The sequence below is a fragment of the Molossus molossus genome, unplaced genomic scaffold (genome assembly GCF_014108415.1).
Source record: "Molossus molossus isolate mMolMol1 unplaced genomic scaffold, mMolMol1.p scaffold_m16_p_3, whole genome shotgun sequence".
Taxonomy (NCBI): Eukaryota; Metazoa; Chordata; class Mammalia; order Chiroptera; family Molossidae; genus Molossus; species Molossus molossus.
In genome coordinates this window covers 67,117,212-67,131,619 of record NW_023425366.1, presented here as the reverse complement: position 1 = coordinate 67,131,619, position 14,408 = coordinate 67,117,212, and the positions used below count along the sequence as shown (strand labels likewise).

The 14,408-nt window shown below is 34.6% G+C and overlaps 1 protein-coding gene across 5 annotated transcripts in view; it reads left to right on the top strand.

The window, feature by feature from the left end:
- Nucleotides 1-14,408, top strand: part of TTC37 (tetratricopeptide repeat domain 37) — an 81,415-nt gene that overhangs the window by 51,064 nt on the left and 15,943 nt on the right. For all 5 annotated transcript variants that reach the window (XR_004961662.1, XM_036279462.1, XM_036279461.1 and 2 more), the window contains 4 exons: nt 6,589-6,642; nt 6,820-6,931; nt 9,938-10,066; nt 13,331-13,452. Coding sequence is in view for 4 of the 5 variants with exons in the window: in XM_036279462.1 (XP_036135355.1) it covers nt 6,589-6,642; nt 6,820-6,931; nt 9,938-10,066; nt 13,331-13,452 (417 nt within the window). In the remaining variant the exon portion in view is untranslated. The remainder of the gene's footprint in view (nt 1-6,588; nt 6,643-6,819; nt 6,932-9,937; nt 10,067-13,330; nt 13,453-14,408) is intronic.

Below are 14,408 nucleotides of genomic sequence, written 5' to 3'. Positions count from 1 at the left end.
TTCAAGGTCATTTGAAACCTGGTTTACTTCTGATTCACCTTTAACCTGAGGGTATAGATAGTTCCTTGGGGTTTCAGCTTATTTTATTATGGGTTTCCTATATATTCCCCATTGTTATGTGAGCACTGGGCTTTGATTTCTGTCCCACTAGCCCGTGACTCCTTCAAAATTAAAATTCAATTTTGTTAGAACCTGCAAATGGCAGAAATGGCTTTCTTGCTCCCTTATCTCTCTGGATTCCAGTTTTCATTTTTAGACTTGGCCTGGTAAATTCTTAATATTTTGTCAGTTAGTCAGTGCTTTTAAGAATACATGTTTTTGGTAGTGAATGGAAGCTACACAGATGATCTCCCAGGACCAAATGGGAATTACAACTAAAATAAATACCAGTCATTGGAAAAAAAGCAATAGAAAAGCATTGGGAAAGGACCATATAACCAGGGACACTCGTAGGATCTGCAGAGACATGAGAGGTTGGCAGGCTAAGAGCCCATGGACAGCAGTGGCCTTAGCTGTGAGCAGCACCCTCGGGGTTAAAACCCCAAGCCGGCTCCACAGCACAGAGGGCCGGGACAGAGCACTAGATTGGCTACAGCCACTCGCCTTGGGCTCCGGCAGAGGGAGGGCAGCCTGGACTGGAACTCTGTGGAGATACCCAGGATTTGAAGGGTGCTCAGAGTTTTTGCTGAGTCATGGCCACAAAGGATAGTGGCCAGCTTGCTCCTTCCCAGCCACACAGGACGGTTACCAGCTTGCTCCTTCCCAGAACTATGGGGAAAAGCAGCAGCCCCTCCCTCACAGATTCAGCCCCAGCCAGGTGAGCCATAGAGATGTAAATTGAGTCTCATTAACAACCAGCATCTTCCCACTTTCTGGAAATTTTCTGACTCAGAACACCTGAGGCCTACATTCCAAGGCCCTGAGTAACTGAGACTAATAACTTTCAGGCAAAAAGCTAGAGGATAACTGAACCTTTCCTGGGCTTAAAAATCTACCCAGGAAAGCAAGACTTGACAGTGGTGTTTAACGTGGGCCCTCCCATGGTCATACAAACCCAGTAGAGGGAGCCACAAACAGCAGAACACGAACACCCACAAGGAAAATTTGGCAGGCTCCAAAACCCACTGAGATAGCCAAAATGGTGAAACAAAGAAACAAATCCCAAATGAAAGAACAAGGGAACTCTATGAAGATGAGATAAATGAAATTCAGTTAAGCAAGTTATCAGAGGTAGAGTTCAGAGCCCTGATCTTGAGGAAGCTCAACAGCATGAGTAAGGACATCAACACCATGAGTAAAGATATACAAATACTGAAAACCAAACAAGTGGAAATGAAAAATGACATAGCAGAAATAAAGAACACATTGGAAGGACTAACCAGCAGAGTAGAGGAAGCTGAGGACCGGATCAGTGAATTAGAAGATAGGGTAGAAAAAAATGAACCAATCAGAAAACCAAAAGAAAAAAAAATCAAAAGACAGGAATCCAGCTTAAGAGAGCTGTTGGACAACTGGAAACCTAATAACATTTGCATCATAGGAGTTCATGAAGAAGAAGAAAATGAGCAAGGGTTAGAGAATATATTTGAAGAAATCGTGACAGAAAACTTTTCTAATTTGGTGAATGAAGAAGGCATTCAAGTACAAAAACAACAGGGAGACCAAGTAAGAAGAACCCAAACAGGCACACACCAAGACAATAATAATTAAAATGCCAAAAATTAAAGACGAAGAGAGAATCCTAAAGGCAGCAAGAGATAAGCAACAGATTACTCATGAAGAAATCCCCATAAGGCTCTCAGCTGACTTCTCAACAGAAACATGACAGGCCAGAAGGGAATAGCATGAAGTAATCAAGGACTTGAAAAACAAGGATCTGAATCCAAGGCTATTCTATCCAGCAAGAGTATTATTCAAAATAGAAGGTCAAATAAAGAGCTCCCAGACAAAAACAGGCTAAGGGAATATATTAGCACTAAACCAGCACTGCAAGAAATGTTAAAAGGACTGCTGTAATTAGTAGAAAAAATAGGAATAAAATAGAACCACACTAAACAAAAATGGCAATAAATAAGTACATGTCAATAACCACCTTAAATGCAAATGGTTTGAATGTTCCAATAAAAAGACACAGGGTAGCTGGATAAGAAAGCATGACATATATATGCTATTTACAGGAGACCCACCTCACAACAAAAGACTCATAGGTTGAAAGTAAAGGGATGGGAAAAAATCTTCCAAGCAAACAGGAAGGAAAAAAAAGCTGGGGTAGCAATACTCATATCTGATAAATTAAATTTTAAAATGAAGGCCATAACTAGAGACAAAGAAGGCCACTGCATAATATTGAAAGGATTTATCCAACAGGAAGATATAACCTTGGTAAACATATATGCACCCAATATAGGAGCACCAAAATATATTAAAAATCTTCGGAGGGCTTCAGAGGAGAAATCGACAGCAATACAATCATAGTAGGGCACTTTAACACCCTGCTGACATCACTGGATAGATCCTCTAGAGCAGTGGTTCTCAACCTTCCTAATGCCAAGACCCTTTAAAACAGTTCTTCATGTTGTGGTGACCCCCACCCATAAAATTATTTTTGTTGCTACTTCATAACTGTAATTTTGCTACTGTTATGTTTTAGGCGACCCCTGTCTAAGGGTCGTTTGATCCCCAAAGGAGTTGTGACCCACAGGTAAAGAACCACTAATCTAGACAAAAAACTAACAAGGAACCAGAGACTCTAAATGAAGCACTAGATCAAATGGATTTAATAGATATATATCTACAGAGAACTTCACCCCAAAACTGCAGAATTCACATTCTTCTCAAGTGCACATGGGACATTCTCAAAGATAGATCACATGTTAGGGCACAAACTAAGTCTCTACAAGTTCAAGAAGATTGAAATCATATCAAGCATATTCTCAGAGCACAATGGCATGAAACTAGAAATCAATTGCAACAAGAACATGCAATGACATTTGAAACATGGAGGCTAAATAGCATGTTATTGAATAATGAATGGGTTACCATGGAGATCAAAGAAGAAATTAAAAACTACCTAGAAATCAATGAAAATGAACACACAACAACACAAAATCTATGGGATGCAGCGAAAGCAGTTCTGAGAGAGAAGTTCATAGCACTACAGGCCCACATCAAGAAACAAGAAAAATTTCTAATTGACTAAATAACCTCACAGGTTAAAGAACTAGAAAGCAAACAAAAAGAAAACCCTAGAGTAAGTAGAAGAAAGGAAATAGTACAGATCAGAGCAGAAATAAACAACATGGAGACCAAAAAACAATTCAAAGGATCAATGAAACAAAGAGCTAGTTATTTGAAAAAATAAGGAAAATTGATGGACCCTTAGCTAGACTCACCAAGAAGTGAAGAGAGAGAACCCAAATACACAAAATCAAAAGTGAAAGAGGAGAAGTAACAACTGACACCACAGAAATACAAAGTCTCATTAACAAATACTACGAACAATTATACGGCAACAAATTAGACAATCTAAGCGGAATGGACAAATTTCTAGAAACACATAGTCTCTCAAAACTGAACAAGGGAGAGATAGAAAGCTCAGAGACCAATAAAACGAAGGAAATTGAAGATGTAATCAAGACTCTCCCAGCAAACAAAAGCCCAGGCCCAGATGGCTTCACGGGGAGTTTTACCAAGAATTCAAAGAAGGACTAACACCCATTCTTCTCAAACTGTTCCAAAAAATCAAGAAGAAGAAAGACTTCCAAACTTATTTTATGAGGCCAGCATAACTCTAACTTCAAAACCAGAAAAAATACTACAAAGATGCCAGTATTCCTGGTGAACATAGATGCCTAAATCCTTAACAAAATACTAGCAAATCGGATCCAGCAAGACATCAAAAAAATTATTCACCATGACCAAGTGGGATTCATCCCAGGGATGCAAGGCTGGTACAATATTCGCAAATCAAATAATGTTTTACACCACATAAACAAAATGAAAGATAAAAACCACATGATCATATCAATAGATGCTGAAAAAGCATTTGACAAAATCCAGTACCCATTTCTGATAAAAACGCTCAGCAATGTAGGAATAGAGGGATCATATCTCGACATAATAAAGGCCATATATAAAAGACCTACAGCCAACATCATACTCAATGAACAAAAACTAAACTCATTTCTCTTAAGAACAGGAACAAGACAGGGATGCCCAGTTTTGCCACTCTTATTTAACATAGTACTAGAAGTCTTAGCCACAGCAATCAGACATGAAGAAAAAATAAAATGGATCCAAATTGGAAAGGAGGAAGTGAAACTGTCATTATTTCCAGATGACATGATATTATACATAGAAAATCCCAAAGACTCCCATCAAAAATTTACTAGACTTAATAAATGAATTTGGTAAAGTAGCAGGATACAAAATTAACATCCAGAAATCAATGGCATTCTTATACACCAATATGAACTCACAGAAAGAGAAACTAAAAAAAATCCCATTTACCATCGCAGCAAAAAAAATTAAGATACCTAGGAATAAACTTAACCAAAGAAGTAAAGGACCTATTTGCAGAAAACTTCAGGAAATTTAAAAAAGAAATAGAGGAAGATATAAAAAAGTGGAAGCACGTACCTTGTTCATGGATTGGAAGAATTAACATCATTAAAATGTCCATACTACCTAATACTTCAAAAGTTCATATGGAACCAAAAAAGACTTCGTATAGCCTCAGCAATCTGAAAAAGAAGGAAAGTAGGCAGGATCACAATACCGGATATCAGGTATTGCTATCCTGATATCAGGTAAAGCTACTGTAATCAAAACAGCCTGGTACTGGCGCAAGAACAGGCATATAGATCAATGGAATAGAACAGAGAACCCAGAAATGGACCCAAAACATTATGCTCAATTAATATTCGACAAAGGTGTCAAGAGCATAAAATGGAGTAAAGACAGCCTCTTTAATCAATGGTGTTGGGAAAATTGGACAGCTACATGCAAAAAAATCAATAAAACTAGACCATCAACTTACACCATACAAAAGAATAAACTCAAACTGAATAAAAGACTTAAATGTGACTCGTGAATCCATAAAAATCCTAGAAGAAAATGTAGGCAACATAATTTCAGACATCATACGCAGCAGAATTTACAGATACATCACCCAAGGCAACAGGAACAGTGGAAAAAATTTACACATGGGACTACATCAAACTCAAAAGCTTCTGCACAACAAAAGAAACAACCATCAAAATGGAAAGAGAACCCAGTGTATGGGAGAGATTAATTGCTAAGGATACATCAGATAAGTGGTTAATTTCCAAAATACATAGAGTGCTCATAGGGTGTCAATGGGGGGAAAAGGACAAAACATCTGTAACAAAAAAAGTAAAAAATAAAAAATAAAAGAATACATGTTTTTTATATCTTATCCTAATGCTTCTTTAAAATGCAGAATCTAATTCACTAGGTATGGGATGGAGCCTAATATTCTGCATTTCTTACAACTTACTAGAAAATGTTGATACTACTGGTATATAGACCACACTGAGTAGCAAAGTTTTATCCTACATTTTTAGTTATTTTCAGTGTATGGTTTGGTTCAAAGAACCTAGAAAACCATCATTATTAGACACTGAAATGAAGTACTTATTATGTTCCAGCTACTGTGCTAGGCATTTTTATATATTTTGTCATTTAATCCCAAGAACCATATGAAGAAGGTGCAAATGTCCATTGTACAGAGGACACTTGAGACACAGAGATTAAATAACTTGTCCAAAGTCACAGTTAGTGGCTGTGGTAATGGGTCATTCCAGGTCTAACTCCTGAATCTTCCTTCTACTCTGTTGTGTTATCTTGTTTTTAATCCATCTTCTATTTGTTTTATATTGACATTTTAAAAAGTTTAGTTTTAGTATTCTTGATATGCTAAATACAGTTTTGAAAACTTTTCTGATACGTATATACATTTCTGATATAAAATGAAGACTACATTATACTTCTGATTTAAAATGAAATCATTCTCTTTTTCAGGTAAAATATCTAATTGAATTTTTAAAAGTAAAGGATTATGAGTTGCCTTTATGAAAACTATTATGCATATGTTTTTCTCATTTTAGTATTGAGTTGAAGCTGTGAACAGCTTCATGGTCCTCTGAACTTTATTCATTTTAGTAGGGATTACGGAAGTTTTCAAATACTGTATTTTTGTGAAGAAACCATGTTAGTTTATCTCATAATAGGTTTTGTAATCTCTTGCCCTCATTCTCTCTTTTTTCTTTCAGTCTTTTATATTGTTAGAACGTGTGTACATTGGTTTGGTACCATGTAAAATCATACAACTTTTAGACCTTTAATGAGTAGGGTTGAAATGGTTATAGTAGAAAAAGATTTTTTAATAAAAATATTAAACTGGTCTTTTAAAGCAATAATAAGTTGATACTTAAGGAGTTTAAAAGTTGTGAATGTGATATAACAGAACCTTTCAAATAACTTAATGGAGATTTTTATCAGACTGAATTTTTATTATTTTGTGGAAGTCTGTGCATTTATTTAGAAAATCAATTCTTTTTATTATAGGGAGGTGCTGTAGCAGGAAATGTGGCTCATATTTTGGACTCACATCATGGAAAGGTTAGTTTTTCCCAGTAAAGAAAATGGTCTACCTGTTAAATAATGTTATTGATGAAAGAATAATTCCTCCTAGGCTTAAGGGTCGCATCATAGCCAATGAAGTCATACTTTTCGTCACTTTGAAAGTCAAGGAGCTATAAAGAGAATTGGTTAACACCTTTCTTTTCTCTTACACAGAAGGCATTACTGTATACTGCAGTAAATCAGTTGGCTATGGGAAGCAGTTCAGCAGAAGATGAAAAAAATATTGCATTAAAGACCATTCAGAAGGCAGCTCTTCTTTCTCCAGGTGAATATAATATCCATTTCATTAATTAGGATTCTGTTCATCTTTCATTTGTGATTTATAGGAGCAGAGTTTGTATTTTTTATGAAATAAGACAAGGAAATTTTTAGAAAATATTTGAAGATTTTGCATGTAAGTATTTGATTAACTACATTTGGCTAGTGATAATTAAGATGTAATTAATTACTGAAGCAGGCTCAAAGGAATATCTGCTTAAAGATAGTTTTTTACCTGTTATTGTAAAATCCGAATTGTATATTTTCAAGAAGTAGTTTTATTTTTTTAATTTTTCTATCAGGCTTTAGTAAGGTCTACCTATAGATACTAAATTATTTAATAAACTTATTCAATTATTTTAATGGGTAGTTATCTCCTTGAAAATTGGAAATATGTTTTCTTTGGTTTGAAATGCCAGTGCTGGCCTCACCTGAGCTATCCCTTAGTTCTGACCAGCTGTGTCCTGTGTGCCATTTATCACAAAGGTACTGAGGCACTGCACACGGACCACATCAGCACTTCCACTACCTCTGGAGGACTAGAATGTCTAGCAGTGTTGGATTCTGAGATATATTTTCATATATAATTGTTTTTAATATGAAATACAGCATTAAAAAATTTATTTCCTCAGAGCACTTGAAACAATTGTTTGATCAGAATGCTATTGCTTTTGGCCAGGGACTATTAGGAAACAAATTATACAAAGAACAGGTTCAATGTTATCTTTACAATAAAGTTGTAAACATCTCAATTTAACTACAAAATATTTAATATTTCAGACAATTTTTATAAAACAAATGGAACAATATTTTGTTGTTTATTATTTCTTTCATTTTTAAAATAATCAGAACAAAAACAGAGCCTACACATTTGAGTGTGTTTCTGATTTTTGGAGGTGTTCTCAATCAAGTGTTAGATAGAATTACTCTCAAGAATTCTTACTGTGGATCCACAGTTACAGAAGATCTGTTAGCCTTTGGGTTAAGTGGCATAAACTTTAGAAAGGTAAGATTGCCTAGTTAAGATCCTCTCTAATGATATTTTCTGATTTTCCTTTATTATCTGGAGAAATACATACTCAAGGAAGCAGAGTCATCATATAAGATGCTTTAAACAGGGACCAAGTGATGAAAATGAGTACCTGTTTGAGACTTATCCTTGGAGTCCAGTGAAAGTGAATATAATTGTAGTTGTATGTAGTAGTTGTACACCTCCTTTGGGTGAGTAAAGTACAGTTTTGACAGGTGGTACTCCAAGGGATCTTTTTAGAAATTTAAATATAATTCCAAGAAATTTAGAATTAAATGGAAGGAAAACCAATTTTTGCTAGATTACTGCTTCTGTGATATTAAGAGATATTGTTAGCAAATTATATTTAAATTTTTTTAAGTTTATAGTTTATGTATTTTATATATATTTATATTATTACTTTGTTTCCTGGGGAATTTGAGTTGCTGATTATCGATGAAAAAGTTAATAAAACAGCAATTCTTTTGAATTACGACAGAAGAAATATCTGGAAACTAATGTCCATCCCTCCTACCAAAATCTAAATACTAGAACGCCCTAAGATCCCTGAAGATGTTGTTCAGTGTCTTCAGGGTAAAACAGTATTCAGAAATTGAGTCCACTTTATTTGGAATTATAGTACTTTAGACCTGATAGCGTGTGAGCCATCATGTAGTTCAATTGCCTTATTTCAGAGAAAAATGAGTCCCAAAGGAAAAGCTGCCACATAGTTCATTAGTGTCATTGTTAGCCCTAAAACCCAGAGCTAGTACTCAGCCACATACCTTTTATTATATAGTAGTCAGATCTTATCATAAATTCTAGGGAATGGTCTTGATTTCCTTATTATGAAATTTGAATGTGTTTTATGTTATTTAAAATAAGGTAGTTATTATCTGGGGCAGATAATATTTTGTAATATGGAGATACATAATTTTTTGTGTGAAAGTTTTTGATCTGTATAAGATTTCTAATGATTCTTGTACTGTTAGTAGTAACACTGATCATCTACAAATGAAATAGATATAGATTTCAGACATTTGATGGGAGACTTAGGCTGGATGGGGCAGTAAGATTAAAATATATATATATATATATATACACACACACACACACACACACACACACACACACACATACTAAAGCTAAAAATGTATACTTAAATAAATGACTATTGTTAACTAGCACTCCCTTGTGGAATTTTAAAATTATTTGTTTTTCAAGGGTAGCTGGACTAAAATATTAACCATAGAAGTGAACTGCAAAATATTCTTTTTAAAATAAAAAGCCAAAATTTTAAAACCTAAGCTCCAAGTCCTCTTCTAGCTTCTTTTTCACAACTACCTTTCTTAAAAAGAGGAGTCTATAGTCATAATCTCTTTCTGTTATTATTTCCTCAACCCACTTCTTTCAGTCTTTACCCCTTACTCCTGAAGCTTCTATCAGGATGTGAAGGGAGGAAGGAAAGAGCAAATGAATGAAAAGATATATAATAATACAATTGCTTCACTTGGAATGATAAAGTGACTTTCATGCTTGGCTGTTAGAACATAGCTAAAATGTAGTTGTCTTGAGCTTTTCTTTTGGCTCAAACTTTTAAGAACTGAAAAATTGTTATCTTGCTTTTCTATTAACTGGGCCTTTAAAGCAGGGACTGATTAATGAACATGAGTGCTTGTTTGAGACTTGTCCTTCATGTCCAATGAAAGTGAATATAATTGGCCTTTCCACAGTGGCATAGCAGTCTAGGTAACTGCACTAACTAGTGGAAGAAAAGTTTAATAGGATATTTCTCATCCTCTGACATGTTTGATAAAAATGGCAAACCTTGAAGGATGAATATAATAATGTATCTTCTGAAAACAAGTGTAATTTTGTTTTAAGAAAATGGAATTTTTCTAGATACAGATAATTTTTTGTATGTTTGTAAACTCTCATTTTGGTGGCTTTTTTCAGCAATATGTTAATATTAACAAGTGTTCTAACTCTATTTCTTACGTTTAGGTGATCCTGCTGTCTGGGCTGGGCTGATGGCAGCTTGTCATGCTGATGATAAACTGGCTATAGTGAACAATTCTCAGCCAAAAAGGATGGATTTATACTTGGCACTGTTATCTGCGGTTTCTGCTTCAAGTAAGTTTAAAAGCGGATTTTATAATAATAAATTCAGTACTCAGAAGAGTATTGCCAAAATGCAGTGGGAACAGTTAGTTCTACACTAAAGACTCTTATGATCTCATCTAACAAAGCTTAAAAACAAGTCTTGAAAAGATAAAATTATTTTTAAGAAGCTGAGCTGCTTACAGGTCAAAACTCAAGAGGGAGTTTGGAGGGATGGGTGAAGGGATTAAGAAGCACAAATTGGTTGTTAGACTGAAGAACTTCAACGAGAAAGGCGGGGGGAGGCGGGAAGAGATAAACCAAGTAACATATGCATGTATGCATAATCAATAGACACAGACAGTACTGTGGGGAAGGCAGGAGAGGTGTGGGAGCAGGATAGAGGGGGTCAATAAAAACAAAAACTAAAAAACTCAAGAACATTATAGGAATACAAATATATATATCTAGTATTCAACAAGGCAGAATTCACAACATCCAGTATCCAATTAAAACTTTGCCCGGCTAGTGTGGCTCGGTGGATTGAGGATAGTCCCATGGACTGAGAGGTCCCGGTTAGATTCCTGGTCAGGGAACATGCCCGGGTTTCAGGCTTAACCCCCAGTAGGGGGCATGCAGGAGGCAGCCGACCAATATTTCTCTCTCACATCGATGTTTCTATGTCTTTCTTCCTTCCCCTCTCTCTAAAAAAAATCAATAAAAACATATGTATATAATTTAGTAGGTATGCAAATAAGCAGAAGAATACCACCCAGAATGAGGAGAAAAACCCATCAGTAGAAACAGATCCACAAATGACATGATAAAAATCTCATTAGAATGTAATGGACGATTTAAAGCATGTATGACAACAATGGCACAATGGCCAGGAGCGGAAATAGAAGTATTTTGTTGTAAAATTTTTGTACTATAAGTGAAGTAGTACAAAATTACTTAAAGGTAGATTGTAACAAGTTAAAGACAAACACTGTAAACCTTAAAATAGACACTAAAAAAAATAGATTTATAGCTAATAAGCCACCAAAGTAAACAAACCAGAATCATAAAAATATTATCCAAAAGAATAGATAAGGAAAATATAAAACCATAACACATTAGAGTTAGACCCAGCCACATTAGTAATAAAATTAAATATAAATAGTCTAAATACCCTAGTTAAAAGGCAGAGATTCTCACTGGATAAAAAAGCAAGAGTGATCTGTTGCCAGAAAGAAACATATAGACAAAATATAAATCTGTATTTATTGATTGATTTTTTTTTCTTTTTTTTAATTCTCACCTGAGGATATTTTTTCATTTTTGTTCAGATAGGGTGGGAGGGAGAGAGAGAGTAAAAAACACTGATGTGAGTGGGACACATCGAGTGGTTGCCTCCTGCACAACCCCAATCAGGGCCGAGGACGAATCGCAACCAAGGTACGCGCCCCTGACCAGAATCGAACCCGCTACTCATTGGTCCACATCCGATGCTCCAACCACAGAGTGAAACCGGCCATGGCTAAATCTTTATTTAAATATAAAGATAAAAGAGCCTAAATAGTAAAAGGATAGAAAAGATACATACACCATGCCAACACAAATCAAAAGAAAGCTGGAGTGACCATGTTAATTTCAGACAAATTAGAATTCAGAGCAAAGAATATTACAGTGATAAAGAGGGTCATTTCACAATGGAATCAGTTCATTAAGAGGACTTAACAATATGGTCTGCCTTGTCTTATAGTGCTTTGCTTTGTAGCACTTTGCAGATGTTGGTTCTTTACAAATTGAAGGTTTGAGGCAATCCTGTGTTGAGAAAGTCTGGGCCGTTTTTCTTTTTTCTTTTTTAATTAATTTATTTTTATTACAGATAAAACATATCAACATTCTACAATGCTACTAAAGCACTACTTTTAGGGAAGTTATAACATTAAATGACTACATCGTAAAATAAGAAAAGCCTCTAATTAGTGCCCTTACATTTACTTTAAGATTAAACTAGAAAAAGGAAATTAAATCCAAAGTAAGTAGACAAAAAGAAATAAGAGTAGACATCAATGAAATAGAAAACAGAAAATCAACAGAAGCAAAAATTTTGTCTTTGAGAAGATCAATATAATTGCTAAACCTCTAGCTAGACATCAGAGGAAAAAATAAAGTACCAATGTCAGGAATGAAAGCGGTTACACTACTATAGCCATTAAAAAGCTAGTGAACAACTTTATGCCATTAAATTTAGCAACTTAGATGAAATGGACCAATTCCTTAAAAGACACAAAGCTTACTTAGGAAGAGATAAACTGAATAGTTTTATATCTGTTAAAGACACTAGATTTGTGGTTAAACATCCTCTCATAAAGAAAACTCCAGGACCAGATGGCTTCACTAATGAATTCTACCAAACATTTAAGGAAGAAATAATACCGGTTCTATACAAACTCTTCCAGAAAACTGAAGAAATGATAATATCTCCTAACTTCTTCTGAAACCAGAATTACCCTGATAGCAAACCAGACAATGACTTTATAAGAAAACTACAGAAGGACATCATGTCTGAACATAGATGTAAAAATTTATTAATAAAACTTGAGCAGTTCAAATCCAACAACAGATAAAAAAAGATAATACATCATGATCAAGTGTAGTTTTTCCTAGGAATGCAAGGTAGCTTTGACATTTGCGAATGAATGTCATTTACTGTGTTAACAGGTGTGAAAGATGCCAGACAAAAAGTATATACTTTACGATTTCATTATAAGACATTTTACAAAATGCAGACTGATTTATTTTGACTGACAATGATTGGGGGCATAGTGTAAAAGGAGGGGATGTAGGTTGGGGACAAAACTGATTACAAAGGGCAGGAGGAGACGTATGATGATAATGAGTATGTTCTTTGTCTTGATTGTGGTAATGGTTCACAGATGTTTACTTATGTCAGAACTCATCAAATTGTACAGTTTGAGTATGTACATAGTGCAGCTTACTGTATGTTAGTTATAATGCAATAAATCATTAATTTTTTCAATGAATTATTTTCACTTTTACTATAGATATAGTGATTTTTAATATGTCACAAATATATAAGGCTTTAAGTTTTTCCATCACAAATATTCCTACCATGAAACTTTTCAGAAACCTGTCTCCGGATAGTCTATGCTATTCCAATGGTTCATGTAAGTTTCAAAAATTGTATATGCATAAGTCTTGCTGCAATACTAATTAGCAATTAATTACTCATTTGAGTAAACATTATAAATTGCAGGAAAAAGTAACATTGACATTTTTTGTTTATAGTTAAAGACAAAGAATTTCTTGAAAATTACAATGAATCTCTTGAAAAGTGGTCTCTCTCCCAAGCTGTCACTGGTCTAGTAGACACAGGAAGAATATCTGAAGCTGAAGCCCTATGCACAAAGGTATTGTTATGGATTTGATGAGATTTATGGATTCTTATCCTATTTGGAAAATAACTTCAAAGCCAGAGTGCATGTTATTTGAAGAGCACATGGTGGTGGTTGGTGGTGGATTGGTATGATGATAGTAATGATGATAACACCTAGCATTTATTGAGTACTTCCACAGGCTAGTCACTACATTTAGCAGTTTGTATTTGAACTTCACAACAGTCCTATGGCAAAGGTTTTTATAATTATCTCCATTTTTCAAATGGGAAGACCAACAGTAAGTTAGTTTTTGAACTTACTAACTTACTGTGAATTTTCAAACTTACTGTGAGTAAATTCTTAGCACCTTACCTTGCACATAGTAAGGGCTCAATAAATATTTATTGAATGAATAAATCAATTTCATAAACCTACTCAGAAATAATTTAATGGGAGCATTTTAAGCATCACTTTTCTTGAAAACATCTTGTTTCTTAAATGTTTACCGGGAAGATTGTATTGTTGTCCTAGAAATTTTTTCTGAAAAAGCAGTATAAATTTCGCAGAGAAAGAAGAATGGGTTTTTTAAGATCTCTTTTGGCCCTTGAATGCTCTGAAAAGCAGAGTAATAAATTTTCTCTTTTATTTAAGAAATTTCATCTAAGTTCAGGACAGGTTAGTATTTTATAGTGAAAGTTTAGTAATTATAAATTGACAGCTGGCTATGCTGTGACAGAATAAGAGATGCTTTATGAACCTTGTCTGTCATTTTACTGTTTCAATCTCTTACTTAGAAAAAAACAATCAAGTCCATTTTAGAAATAAATACATTTAAGACTATGACCTAATTAGTAAAAAATAAAGAGGAACATGTTATTGAAGGACAAAAAATAAAGGAAGAAATAGTCAAACAATAGTGGAAGGACTTGGGTAGAGAACTTATGTACATGTGTACATGTTTTAGGGTGTAAATAGCGATATCACCTGAG